At 37.4% G+C, this 15,665-nt stretch overlaps 1 protein-coding gene across 1 annotated transcript; it reads left to right on the forward strand.

Moving 5' to 3' along the window:
* Positions 1-7,463: 7,463 nt before the first annotated feature.
* On the forward strand, positions 7,464-10,447 carry LOC148019333 (glycosyltransferase family 92 protein RCOM_0530710-like). Its single transcript, XM_087660943.1, has 2 exons — positions 7,464-8,307; positions 8,738-10,447. Exons 1-2 carry the CDS (start codon positions 8,112-8,114, stop codon positions 10,267-10,269), a joined length of 1,728 nt encoding a protein of 575 aa, XP_087517069.1. The 5' UTR covers positions 7,464-8,111; the 3' UTR covers positions 10,270-10,447.
* The last annotated feature ends 5,218 nt before the right edge of the window (positions 10,448-15,665 follow it).

Here is a 15,665-nt window from a genome sequence, read left to right on the forward strand (position 1 = left end):
TAACAACTCAATTATCATGCCTAAAGTGTGGAAAATTGCTTCATATTTGGATGGTTGAGTTTCCAGTGCAATCTTACCCCATGAGTTGGTATGATTATACGTCGTATTTCTTGACTAGTCTTAGCACCAAATCACATGTCATGGGGATAGAAAAATCAGTGTAGTGTTACAAGGAGTTAAATATTAATAAAATGCTATGGATTAAATTGTAAACAAGAGCCAAAGTTTAGCTATGGTGCATGTTTGGGTGCTTGCTCCACATATGTACAAATAAACATAGACATCCACACAAGCACACCTACGTGCACATCTGCACACACATGCACAAATTAAGACCTAGGATTGTAGCCAATATATACACAAATTTACATTTGAGGAATGCAAATATATGCATGCATGCATGGTATTCTTGGCATTAAAGTTATTCCATGACTTGATATGCTTTCGAGCTTCAAGCTAACTGCTTAGGAGTTTCTCGAAAAAGGGTTTTTAAATCTAGTTTCCTAAGTTCATCCACCATGAAATGGCTCTTGACGTGCACACGGTTATTATCATTGTTGGATGAAGTACACTATATATTCTAATCATTGAAGAATGCATGGGGGATTATGTGATTGGATCTAGCTCTGATCATCTATGCGGATGTAGCTAGGAATGTTTTGTAGAAGTGATTCGGTAAGTAATGTTCCTCAACATGTGAAATTGACACAAAATTGGGCTTCTGAAGCTCATAGTAAGCATGAGCTGTAGGTGATTTTGATCGATAATTCACCCCTTTCGTTCTTGAGCTAGATACATAGGGTACATGGTACTACAATTACAGAGTGTACACATGTACACCGTGAAATAGGCTCACAACAAATAGTTATGTTCACAAGACCATTCACACGCAGACATGCACGCATTGAAACTAAGACTTGTCATGCATCCCGAACAAATATGCCACTATGGGCAATAGAGTGTAGCATATGCTTGATTGCCACGATTGTTTGATTCGACAAGGAAGATGCAATATGGTTTCTATAAGAAGTGGCTCATGAGGAGGTCACAAGAAAACTTAGTGTTGGAACCTTGTTAATGAAAATCTCACAACAATAGTGGTGGTAACCTTTCCATAGGAAAAAAAGGCGCCATGCTATATATAATACACGATTGTCGGTCGGTCGGTCGGTGGGTCCGCCACGTCAATGCATAGATGATGCCCGCCGCCAGCATTCGTACTCATCGAAGCGGCAATCTATAGTGAAACCGTCGCCTACACAAACCCCACGCACTCCCTCTCATTCACTCTTCTTCATCACCGCACTCCTCACTCCTCACTCCCCCCTTACCAAAGCTTGTATGCCTATCCCTCCTCCACCACTTCCATCTCTCATGAAGCCCTTCTAAGTCTAGAATAACCCCATTCAATCACCATTCTTGTCCCTCCCCAATCTTCCTCACCAAAGCTCCTACTCCTATCCCCTTATCACTAGTCTCCTAGTGCTATACCTCTCTCCTAGAGCCCTTATAAGAGAAGCTCCTATAGCTATCTCTCGCTCTCACAAAGACCTCGACTAACTTGCAAGCTAATTCGCAATGACATTCAACAAATTGTAGACTCATAATAACCGATTATCTTTGCATCCACCTCTCTACTTCTCACAAGTGGATATCTTTATAAGGCAATCTCCTTACGAAATGGCAAATTTTCCTCCTCCCTATAAACTGGGTGATTGGAGCACTCGTTACTATCTAAGGCAAAAGACAGCTCCTATTTCTAACAAGTAAAATGTCTTCTTTGTCTTCTAATCAAGTACACTTATCATGGTGTGAAGGGGATGATAGCCGATGGTCCCCCCTGACACCTGCAACACATCAATGCTTTTTGGTCCTTACTAAGTAGGGTTTGTAGGTATTATGATCACTTGTTCACTATGAAATTTGCAATTTGTTGGGAAAATTATAATCTTATTTCATTATCGTAATAAGATTTATCTTGCCACATGTTTCCAATGTACTTTCCTATTGTGAATGGTGGTTCATAACTATCTAACTTGTATTTCTTTTCACTTTTACTCTTTGGACCATTTTCAAAATGATGCTCTAAATAATTTGCAATAATTGTAGTGTAATCTACATTGTTTACTTGCCACTTTGTGGTTAAGAAGAAACATACTTGTTAACTAGTCTCAACGATGGAGCTTATTGATAACACACACACACACACATGTGCATATTTTTCTTATACATTTAATCTTAGCCTAGTGTAAAATATTAGCTACCTAATAGAATAAAGAAGGACTATAGAAATATGTTTTAAAAATGCTTAAATAAACAAATCAATTGAGAGAGCAAGAGAGAGAGAGAGAGAGAGAGTCTTGGATGAACTCTGGGACCTAATGAAAGATGCTAGCTACCTCATAATGGGATATACATAGAATTGTGGCACTTCCAAAAGATAATGTTGAAAGATCTTAACTTAAAGGCTTTTGGAAGAGTTTGATTAGGAGTGGTTTAAACCAATATGTGAAAAGTAGATAAGGTGGTTCATTGAAAAGATCCTTGATATGAATTAAGAACTATATAGTGCTAATTGTTTTGTAGTTCTCCATGAGAAACATTAAATCTAAGGATAATAGTGGCCCTAGTGAGAAATATACGACAAAATAACACCTTGATGATGATGAGATGGTCATTCATAGTTGCCTAGTAGAGTTGGCACAATAACTAACACTAAAAAAGATTCATCACATGTATTGCAATATGAATCATAGTCACAATAGAATGAGTGATAATAAGACAAATCCACTTGAAAAATCGAACACTCCAACATATGAAGGGTATACTAGTAAAATGTCTAACAAAAATACATGCAAAAATATTTTAAAATGTTAGGTTTCACCACCATAATGCATGTCAATAGCATCACATTTGGCATAAATTCACTGATATAGGCACCAAAAAAGGCATCAAAATTTGCGCTAGTATATTGCAAAAAAACATATTGATGCAAATACATAATAAGTGTAGAGAAAAATTTTAAAACAATATGGCCTTTTTGAGGCCAAATCCCTAATGTCCATCTCTACTATCCTAACATACATGGATTCCTATTCAAACCTGTATAAAACCCCAACCAAGCATGCAAACAGAAGTATTACATATTGTAATAAATTCAAATGAGGTACTTGGACTTGGTATATAACAACAAAGACAATACTAAGCATTGAATGAAAGTAGTATGGAATTATAAGTGATATAACAACAAATGAAAATAATACAAATACAACCGACATAACTAGATCTATATAACAAATACAGAATTTGTAAAATATATGTCTATAAAATCAAATTTGTAAGAACCGATAAGATCCCTAATTAGGATCTCATCCTCATACATGCCTTCTTTGCCCAAAATACTACAACAAGAAAGAGACACAAATTTAGGGTTCTTAAATTAAACATAACATGCTAGCAAGTAGAATTCTATATAATAGCCAATTATCTCTCCTCCACACATCCATAACCTCTCCTTGAGCCACATAATCCCATGGCATTGCATACTCCTTCTCTAGTTTCACACTGAATGATTAGTGTACCTGTACCAAAAAAATAGTACACATAAAATAAATATAACCTATAAGATCCAAATTAGTGAATAGAAATAAATTGGAGAATACCATACTTACAAACTTTGTATGGAAGCAGGTCCAACCATCACTCCCAATATGAGATGATAAGCCAATTGCAACTCGTACACATGCCACCTCCTTCTACTACCTCCACTTGTTGAGATTTGCCTTTATTTTGTTCTTTATCTTCTTCTACTCCTTCTAATCAGGCTAGTTAGTCTTTCCTAATGTATAGTTATAGGCATCACATGCCTCTATTGAATGAAGTTGGGCCAGGTGTTTCCAAATATATGTTTGCATTAAATCATTGAAAAATCTATCTATGGTAGATGGCTTTGGAAACTCCTCATGGAGAGTATGAATGATATAACCCTTTAAGATGAGGTCCTAGTCTCTCGATCTCTTTGAGATGCTATACTTGTGTACCTACATAACAAGCTTATGCAACTTAACAGTGACTCTCTTCCCTTCATTGTTCATGACCTATTGACTTCTACGATCAATAATGAAGTATAACATTCTTGGAGGAGTCATGGGTGTCTTGAGCCTTTGGGGTGTAGAAGTCTCAGAATAGGAGGGCCAATTGCTAGTAGTTAGGTTGGCTCTTTAGTGTTATATCTACTTGTAATCAAAGCAGAGCTAGCCTAGTAAGGTATGGTATCAATAGGTGCAAGAGGGTGTAGTCCAGGGGGAGAGAGTAAGAGCTTGATACGTTGTAGTAAAGGGAAAGCCCTCAAGATGAGTCAATAGAATTTGAAAAAGATGGGTCGGCCATCTAGCATATGATAAGGGGAGAGGGGGATTTGCTAAGTTGAGAATTGTGGCCATGATGTCAAGATAACATCATCATCTTCACAAGGGTTACATCCACCATAGGCACAAGAACTTGAGGACCGATGACCATGAATGTGTTGACTCTATATGATATGAGCCGACTATTCTTACTCTACATGTGACATTGATCAACTTGAGAATATATATATACCAAGAGAAGTTCCTCTTGCAAGAGATGAAAACCTGCAACACCTAGTGTCATCCCTACCTCCATATCCTCAAGCCTAAGCTGGACAAGCTCACTCAAGAAGCCAATCATAGTGTCGAGTCATTTCTCAAGTACTTGTCTTCTCAAGGGGGTGAGCATCAAATAAGTACTTGAGAAAGGACTGGACTCTATGACTAGCTTCTTGAGAAAGCATGTTAGCTTAAGCTTGAGGATATTGAAGTAGGGTGGATGCTAAGTGTTGTAGGTTTTCTTCTCTTGCAAGAGGATCTTCTCTTGGTGTATGTGTACCTTCTCAGTTTTTTTTCTCTCAATGTAGGTATACCTCCCTTTGTCATGAACACACCTCACTCGTCTCGAGAATCCTATGGAAACCTTTGTTTTTTCTTGAAGTTTGAAGCTAGACCAAAAGGATCAGAAAAAGCTCACATATTAGTTATGAGATGAGAAACTCTCAATATGCTTTAGCATATTTTAAACACTCTTTTGGAGGGAGGAAGCCACTATTTTAGAAGAGGGGCGAGCCTTCATATGAGTTGTTTGTGATGCTCTCTCCCTATTTATAGTTCTCTCTCTCTCTCTCTCTCTCTCTCTCTCTCTCTCTCTCTCTCTCTCTCTCTCTCTCTCTCTCTCTCTCTCTCTCTCTCTCTCTCTCTCTCTCTCTCTCTCTCTCTCTCTCTCTCTCTCTCTCTCTCTCTCTCTCTCTCTCTCTACCACAAGCTAATATAGAAATAGGTCCTTTAAAAAACAAAATCATTTTTCTTTATAACTTTTTAATTTCATAATTAACTAATAATTGCATATATAACTAATGATATCACAATTAAATAATTCTCTTATAATTAATTTTTGTATAATGAAGTAATAATTTCATAATTAGTTAGTGGACATGCATATGCTTGTTGATAAAGACATCAATCAACTCTCTATACACTCAAAGCTTTCCTTCAATTTATATGTCCTATGAGACAATTTATAACTTAAGTTTGATAAAATAAGCACCTTCCCCTTCTCTCTCTCTCTCTCTCTCTCTCTCTCTCTCTCTCTCTCTCTCTCTCTCTCTCTCTCTCTCTCTCCCCATAACTAATCAAGTTCATATAAAATGAAATTATAAAACAATAAAATCCTTTCCCTAACAACCTACATTCAATAGAGATGCAAGAAATAACCCTAAACAACACATGAAAGTGACATAAACAATTTTAAAAACTAGGGTTTGAGCACTTGCTCCAAGCTTGACGATGTCGAATATGAATAGAGAAGGGAAACTCTAACTATATGTATTTTTGGGGAACGTGTCAAATTTTGCATTAGAATTCCCTTTAGCTCTTGTAATTTAAGAAATGTCCAAAAGGAAATTATCAACTGATAATAAAATGGTTTGCAAACATCTAGTGACTTTTTCCATTACCTTTAAATCACAAGTTGCACGTAATTACAAGGAAACCATGCGAGTACAATAATATATCTACCAAAAATTTTGTGAATGTAATCATTTGAATTGGCTATGGTAAAATGAATGTGGATTCAATTCAAGGATGTCTTTGAAGCAGGGCCAAGCCTCTCAACATTAAACATTGGAAGCTTTAGATGGACATTGCCCCAAAGTGCGTATGGCCCAAGAATAGATCTTCTTGAAGTGTGTAGCAAGCATTTCCACATTGTTGCACTAATTTCTTGCAACTTATGGAGTGTCAATGTGGCTAGTTACAACATGTTTTGTAAGAAATAAGATATCTTCTAAGGATATTTGTGAGTGCAAATTCATATAGTATAATAGTAAGGACTATTTTATTAGTAGAGGTAAACTTCAAACAATGAGCATGGTGTGCTTCTTAGAAAAAGTAATTGAAAATTATGCCAATGTAGAATGTCCTTCAACTTTTTCTTGTGGAGGAGGAAAGTGTATAGTGGGTGCAATTCTAACCATCTTAGAGGAATGGGTGAAGATATCATAGCACTTTTTGTATAGATGTAGCTTTATGCAACAATCATAATGATGACTTATTCATATGACAATGTACCATACATAATTGATACCTACACTTTATACATATTGATAATTTATATGGAAAGCGCTATAAAGGATCAATATTGCCATCACAAGGACTTTGTAGATTTGCAACATGCTACGCTCGCGCAAAATAAAATTACTAGATAACCATTATCATGGCTTCATATGACACATTCCTAGATGGAACTCTTTCTGGCTATTGTTTCTCAATCTCCTGTCAATCATTGTCCTTTCATACCATGTAGAGAGTTTAGGTGATTATTTTAAAAGAATGAGTTGACATGTTCATGAATGGATGCTACACACACGCACACACATACATATCCATACATACATGCATGCAGGGACACATACATGTTTGCGTGCACACACACACACACACACACACACACACACACAAAGCATGGATGTAGTCATCATGCATGTATGCACACACAGTGTGCATATGTTGCATGTACATGCACACATGCGTACATACATACATACATACATACAAGTGCATGCATACTCGCATACATATAGACATTGATAGGGGGGGGCAGATGGAGAGTCACAATTCTTCTATATATCTCTGTCTCTCGGTCTCTCTTGCTTCAGAGAGAAAATTATAAGAGGGCACGTAAAGGTGGAACCTTTGAGAAATTTAAATGAAAAAGAAGAATCATGCAAAATTTGGTGGGAGGAGAGGAAAATGAGAGAGAGAGAGAGAGAGAGAGAGAGAGAGAGAGAGGAAAAAAGAAAAGAATGGAGCGACTGTTCAACTGCGCCCTTTCTGATGGCTCACGCCATCACCCACAAATAAACAATCTTGGCCTTTTTAATGGGAAGCCTTTGGATGATGAGCCCCCTCCCCCCGCCTTCCCAAATTCACCTTTCCATCTTCTTCTTCCTTAATATTTCCTTTTCTGTACTCTTCCCATCGATCCCATATTCCCCTCTGCCTCTCTCAAGAAACCTTAGCGCCCACAACCCACTCCCACTAATTCCACATCAGATTTATAACCTCAGAGACAACCCACTTCCTACCTTTCAACCCAAGATCAGATACAAGCAACATGCCCAATTCCTTTGCTCTGAATATCCCGCCCATCAGAGGAAGAGACACCGCCAGCTCCATCATAATCTCCCTTCTTACTGATCACAATCATCCCCTTCTTAATCCACCACCTCTCGGCTGCACCATTCATCAAGCTCACAACTCATACAACTGCTCTACCAGCCAATTTCTCACCTATCATCTTCTGCTTCTTCTGACCTGCAGTCCTCTCCTGAACCCACCTCCTCCTCTCCTTAGCCATCGTCTCACCCCTCTTCTGATTAATCCGCCACCTCCTCCTCCTCCTCCTCTCAGTAAACACCTTCTTCATCCCACACCGAATTCCTTAATCCTCTTATTAATCCCTCCCCCTCCCTCGTCTTCTGTGTAATCAATCTCAGCAAACCGCCACCCCCCGCCGGCGCCCCAGCTTCTTAATTTGACGATATGTCTCTCTTTGCCTCTGCATGCAGAAGAGTTGCTGGCCCGCCGCCGGCCTCCCACCCTCATCACTGCCATGGACTCCATTCTTACCTCAAATCCCATAATCACATTAGACTGCACATCAGAATATGTGTCGTTGTCGCCTTCGTCGTCCTCCTCGGCTTGCTTTCTACACTTCTAGCTCAGCTCTTTGTTGAAGGTATATACAAAATTCTGCTGATGGGTTTGCTCGTCTTAATTTCACCGTCTCATCATCCAATCCTTCTAAATACCATAGCCCAATTTCAGACAGCTATCGTAGTAGTTTTGTATCGATCGCTTGTTCAGATCATTGGTTGTTGTGACATCAATAGCTTGCTTAGCTTAATTTAAACTTTTCAACGTGCTTTCAAGTAAATTGTATGCAATGCTCCGCTTTTCTAAAATTCTTTTGCGTACCTTTCCCTTTATTCCATGAGCACACATTTAAGCATGCTTTTTTAATACGTGTAAATGTTTAATCACTTAATTTGCATCAATAACTCCATAAGAGAGAAACTCAATTCCACTTTTACCTGCCATTAGACTGGACATGAGGGTCCTCATCACAAAAGATATGTCTTAATTTGTCATTTTGATACACTTTGCAGTGAGATCATTTTCAACCAAATGGAGTGAAGGTCATGATCTGGCGGAGCCTTTCATCCAAGACATTGTTCATCTTCCTGAGGCCGAGGTGCTTCTTCTTGTGCACTTGCCAAGCACAACTTATCGATTCCCAAGCCAGGAGAAGATCGCGTGCACAATTCAACATAGGAACAACCTCTTCCTAAGGGTAGTAGGTGTGGATTACGTGAGCAAAAGAGCTATGGTACGCTGCAAGCTGTCATCATTAGATCTCATAACATCAAGTCTAATGTTGGTGACAAAAGACACTAGAAAAGTATTGGCCCAAGCTTCACTTGTTGCAAGACTGCCAACTATCAGCCAGTGGGACAAATTGGTGTTCGAAGTGTGGGTCACTAACAAGGATGTGGTTCTTTTTGCAAAAGGTATAAATAAAAAGCAAGGCAAAAATGTGCCACCTGAAAAATTGAAGTGCATCTATGGAGGTGGAAAATACGAAACCCAAGTAACTGTGTCATCACAAGAGGTCTTCAGATGTAAACCGCCACCATTACAAGAAAGGGCTAGTATAGTGGGTTATCCTGTGACACTCAAGTGGCACAATGTCCTTTGGCCTAGTGTGGCATACTACGAAGAACAACATTTTCTAGGAAGAAGACACTCTATAAATACTCATCAACAGATGATTTGTGCATGCACAATGGTGTACAACCAAGGAAAGTTTCTAGATGAATGGTTGGCTTACCATACCCACATTGGTGTTCAACACTTCATTCTTTATGATAATGCTAGCGATGATGACCTAGGCTCATGTGTGAATGACCTCAAAAATCTTGCTAATGTGGATATCTACACATGGCCATGGCCCAAAACTCAAGAAGCTGGCTTCTCTCATTGTGCCTTGTCTACAAATGACATGTGTGATTGGGTGCTTTTTACCGATGTTGATGAGTTTCTATTCCCTAGGGCATGGTTGAGCAACAATAACTCTAGGACCCCTCTTCAAGACATGATCTCCACCATCACTTTTGATGTGGATAGTGGCAGGTTCAACCATTCCCATGAAACTAGCCAGTTAGGGCAAATCTCTTTAAAATGCAGAGATTTTGGCCCCTCTGGTCAAAGTGTGCATCCTGTAAGAGGAGTGACCCAAGGTTACACATGCCGCATTAAAAAAGAAGAGCGCCACAAATCCCTTGTCAAAACTAAGGCCATTTCCCATGAGCTTCTCAATGTGATCCACCATTTCAAGCTCAATCCACACTATACCACTTGGCATGTACCATCAATTAACGGGGTAATTAACCACTATAAATATCAAGTGTGGACAGAATTTCGACATAAGTTCCGTCGACGTGTCTCTGCATATGTCGCTGATTGGAAAGAGGCTAGGAACCTAGAGTCTCGTGACCGAACACTAGGGCTTGGGTTTCACGATTCCAAACCATTGATGTGGGAGACTAGCTTTTGTGAGATTAATGACACTGCTCTACGAGACTATGTTGGGCAAATATTTACATCCAATTGGCATATTCAAAGTGACAGTGAAATATAAGGGCATCAAATTCTATTTGAATGAGATTCTACTTCTCTTTAAAGTGTACAATGTTGAAAGTGATTCCCTTTTGACAATGCCATTGAAACCTTTTTCATCCTCATCTTATGCATGACAACCACTTACGCTTTAGAATAGGCTATGCAAAATAAAGTCTTTTGATATGAATGCTCCAAGTTATGATATCATAATCAAAAAGATAATTTCTTGAATAATGTTGTTAAAGTCTTCTTGGACCTTTTACCTCAAATCAATGAGAGAAGAAGACAATTTTGAACACATGTTATTTGTGTGGTAGATGTCCTTGCAAAATACTTTCAAAATTTCTTTATGGTAAAGAAAACTTTAAAAGTCTATATCTTTTGCAAATTTCACATGCTTTCTCTCTCAAGAATCCGTTTCCTTACATTGTCCTCTTTAGCCTAAACATATAGTGGGGCTACTCAAGGATGTCATAGGAACTCTTTATGAAACTCGTGAGCTATATTAAAAACATTTTTTCACGTCCTTGTTTCACAAATGAAAAACCTCTCTATTTGATGATTTGTTAAATGTTAACTTTTTAATAGTTGATTCAAAGTCACATTCAAGCATGCAATACCTTTGGGAAGATGTATGTTGAGAAATGGATGAATGCACTATGTGTGTGTGTGTGCGCACGCAAGCGCATGCACATGTGCGCACACACATGCACACACATATACACACACAATTGCATTGTTTGGTCAGACTATTGTTAATTGGATGATTCACAAGTTTGCATCATGTGCACATGTGCATTGCATGTGTATTGCACACACACACGCACACGCACACGAGCACACACACACACACACTTGAACATTAAAAAAAGCCTAAAAAAGTGAAGGATTTGGTGCTACTTCCTTCTTTTAAGACCCAAAACAATAGATGACTCTTCTTTAGAAGGTGAAGTATTTATCTAGCTTTATTCCATTGTCATCCCAACATTGTTTCCTAATCAAAAAGTGGTAATATTGGACCTTAAGTATAGAATGAGGAGTGTGAAGAGGCCTTGGGGTCTTGCACTATATGATCCAAGAGGGGAGTTGATTAAGAAATAGGTATTTAAGTTGGATGTACACAACTAATAATGAAGTGGAATATGTAATGTTGGAGAAATCCTTACAAGTGGTGCATGAGCTAGCGATTAGGAGGCTAAAGATAAGAGGAGATTGTTGATTGTGATGGAAGCAATTATTAGGGCATGGTAAGTGATGGATGCCAAGCTGTAATAGAGATTCGATAGAACTAGAAGACACTTGCAAAAGTTGGAAGCATGGAGTCTCAAACATATCAATAAGAAAGAGCATATTGTTGCACATGAAGTTATTATGGTGATGTTTGAGCTACAAAAGCTTCCATGTATTATGGGAGAGAAGTGTTGGCCCTTGAAGATAGGTTTTTTTTAATAGTATGGTTCCTAAAGAAGTGGAAAATACTAATAATTATGCTTTTATTAGGAGATTAAAAAAAGTATACAATGGTGAATGATAACCTATTTATGAAAGAAGTGATTCTAAGGAGGGAACCATAGAAAGAGGAGTTCTACAAGATATTGGAACAAAGCCATATAGGGGCTTGTGGAATGCATTCAAAATCACTCTTCAAAAGATACTATAAGAGTGGCATATGTGGCCTAGTCTATGAAGGGGTGTTAATCAGTGGTGTGAATCATGTTTGCAATGTTAGAGGATGAAAAAAATCTTGAAGTACAAGCTTAGCCATTGTATTCTAGCTCATGATGTTTTTGAGAGATGGGAAAATATAAGAAGATGATGGAAAGTTTGATCTTTACTACTAGCATCAAGCCATATTGTAATTACAAAGTTGTTTTGGCTATTGAGGAACACAATGTTTAATGCACTACAAAACACATTGCGGTTTTTTATCACTTCATTAGAGAGCAAGTCCTGGTAGCTAATGTTGAGCTCACATACGTGAACACAAAGAAGTAGGTTGTAGATATTTTCACCAGGCTCCCAAGAGCGAAAAAGCTTCAATGATTTTGGAGCTTACTTGGAGTATAGGTCATGGAGTTGAGCTTGAGGGGGACTATTGAAATGTTAAGCTCAACATGCCTAACACTCATGTACGTAGATGTAATATAACTAGCATGGTTGGTACCTACATTAGTGTATGTTCTAGTAATACTTTACAACTAGACATTAGTAAGTCCTCCTATCTAGTTATGTTATATCTATTTAACCAATTCAATAGTTAGTGTGTTTACATTATGCACCACCTATACATTATTATGTATGTTTTTGTCCCCTTATCTTTTGCGGACTATTATTATAGAAGGAGATGATGAACAAGGAGAAGATAATGATGATGAACAAGACTTTTAGCCTCTTAAGTTGTGTGCATTCTTTGTGTGTCTTGCAAGAGCTCAAGCTCTCTCTCTCTCTCTCTCTCTCTCTCTCTCTCTCTCTCTCTCTCTCTCTCTCTCTCTCTCTCTCTCTCTCTCTCTCTCTCTCTCTCTCTCTCTCTCTCTCTCTCTCTCTCTCTCTCTCTCTCTCTCCCCCCAAATATTTTCATCAAATATCACAAGTTGTAAGGAGGTCTAGCAATAATTTCATCATTTAGAAAAAAATAATTGCAGTATCTAGTATGGCTGAGGAAGATTTGAACTCCCTTTGGATTATTAGAGATGGAAGATTATCAATAACCTTAACCTTTGTAAATTAGTTCCATTCCTTGACACAAAAAACTCTAGAATATGATTTTGTTTTATTCAAACTTTGTCATGCAACATTTTTACCTTAGTTTTAGTCTTAAATCATGTGGACTATGACCTAGGTATAAAGGTGGAGATGTAACATGATGTGTATCTTTTTGCTATAGATCATCTTCTTGAGGGTTTCCAATAAACTCCCACCATACATGGAGGTGAGTATCCATATCCACCAACATGAGATGCATATCACGCAATTCACCATTGTAAGTATCATGTTCATTTGTAGCTATGGCTTCTTTGTGTCATGGTTTGCTAGAATGTAATAATCATGGCATAACTATGGCTAATATCTTCTTATATCTCTTAAAATATGATTAGTTTCTTTGTATTAGAACCACGTATATAGTGGTATTAGAGCATGCCTTTGATTCAACCAAGATGTCCTTTTCAAGCTTCTATTTGGTTCCAAGCATGGAAGATTGAGTGTAGCAGTTAAAGATCTGTTGGTTATTTTACATAACCATGACTGTATAGGCTCTGCTACAGTAAATCATGGCCATCTTGAAGCTTTTCAAGAAGATCACATGTTCACTAAATTAAAATATACTCGATATCTCAATGTGTGTTTCAACACGAGAATTTGGGAAAAATGATAATTAAGAATGAGCATGTCAATCAATATGTTTTTCATCTTCTGTAGAAGAAGAAAATAATATAAAATGATTTACGTTATGAACTTACACATGAATTAGTAGCACAGAGTTAGTCTCCTACACATTAAGTCTGGATTAAAAAAAACAACTTAGCATATTATTATTTTAATTTCTATGTCAGTGAGAATTGAGTGGAGGGGTCATAGTCTAAATTTTTAATCTAGGGAAGAATATATGGGGTTAAACAAATTTTGTTGTATTTGCACGAGGGATTGTCAGACACTTGATTTATTAACTTAATATGCTTTTCATGCATGTAGTTTAAAGGATCAGTAAGCAATGACATAAGTCCTATGAAACGATAAACAGAGTGGGGTTGTGAAGGAAATAATGTAAATTTACTGGGTTTTGATTTGTTGTTGGGATGATGGTTTTGAATGTTTTGTTTTAAAAATATATAAAAATAACTTAAATTGATTAAAGTTAAGAGAAAACCTTAACAACAAGGAACTTAAATGGTGATCATACTTAGATGAGTTGATCTGATCTCCTGAAACCAACTCAAAATTTCAACATAAAGAAAATCCTAGATAAACTATCGCAAGTAATAGGAGTTTAATTGCGAGGAGTGAACCATGAGAGATGGGGAGAATCTATAGTATACCAAGGATAGTTTTCTAGTTCTAGTTAGAGACCTTGTTGTACAAGTTTGTTTTAGGTAAGTATTAGAAGTTTTGGGGTTGGTTAAACCTTAGAGGTTTGATTGGTTGGATTGAGTGAGATTGAAATGTGAACTTTTGTTGGACTATTGAAGAGGTTTTTAGAATATGTGGAAGGGTGATAAAAGAGTGAAGTTATCAATGAGATCCACTCAATTTAGTGCAAAAATCCTTAGGGGTTGGCTTGTTACAATGGCTTAAAGTGACTTAGCTTTGGATGGTCATGTTTGGGAAGGGAACCATTCCATAGTGGCTTGGATGGAGCTTATCTCATAGGAGTTTCAGGATATGAGGTCATGCCATTTAAGGATTGTAAGCACTATCATTGATCCCAATAGGCTTAGCAAAGTTACTTTACTTGTTGGCCTTTTGTGAATGAATGAGTATGTATTAAACTATTTGTATCTATTTTTCACTATGTCACATGACTCCAATCTTTTCATCTTCAAGCTTGAATGAGTATGCATTTATAGTAACAAATCTCATGGACACATTGGTCAATGCCACACATACTTATGACTATGACATAAAGATGTACTTGTAAGAGCAACCATTGCAAGTGGCTAGAAGCTTGCAAAAGCAAAGAAAGAGGAAATGGCACAATTAGTTTATTAGGTATTCTCGTTTTGTAAATTTAACTTTTAAAGCATTCTCCATCTTTGGGTTTATAAGTTGAGTTTCAAAAAGAATTGCATACAGTAATTGGAGATGCAACAAAGAATCTTACTAAGGACTAGAGATCAATTAAGACTCATGTGGATTTGATGGATTTGAAGCATAAATACAATAATCACATGCAAGAGGTAAACTTTTTACTTGTGTGGAAACTTGTACTTATGTGGGTAGTTGCTATATTTTGAGATCCATGTGTTCAATTTCTTGCTTGGAACTTCTGACATTGATAGGTTTTCAATATAAGCACTCCTTCGCTAAGGAAGAAGTAGATGGAGATTTCATTTTCCTTGAGGTTTGACGGCCCTAAGACAATAGTGGGTATTGAGAAATTAAACTCGATAGCAGTTTGTTCTATTTCCATTGAAAAATTGATCACATGGTTGAGGATGCTTGAGAGCTCTAGAGCAGTGTGGAGTGCTTGTAAGATACTAACACAAATTTTAAATTTAGAATGTAAGATCTTGCTTGATCATTAGATTTATCAATTTCACTTGAAGGTTGTGTGTATGTATACTTTGAATTATCTAGTTAAAGTTTGTTTGAGTATAGATGGCTTTCTAGATAAGTGTTGTTGTATATAATTGAGAAAAATTCATTGATTAATTTTGAGGATGAGGTGAAATTAGTAGGAACCATTGGGAGTCCACTAGT

Source organism: Lygodium microphyllum, chromosome 20 (genome assembly GCF_053477565.2).
Source record: "Lygodium microphyllum isolate KBCC chromosome 20, Lygodium_microphyllum_v1.1.10, whole genome shotgun sequence".
NCBI classification, from domain to species: Eukaryota; Viridiplantae; Streptophyta; class Polypodiopsida; order Schizaeales; family Lygodiaceae; genus Lygodium; species Lygodium microphyllum.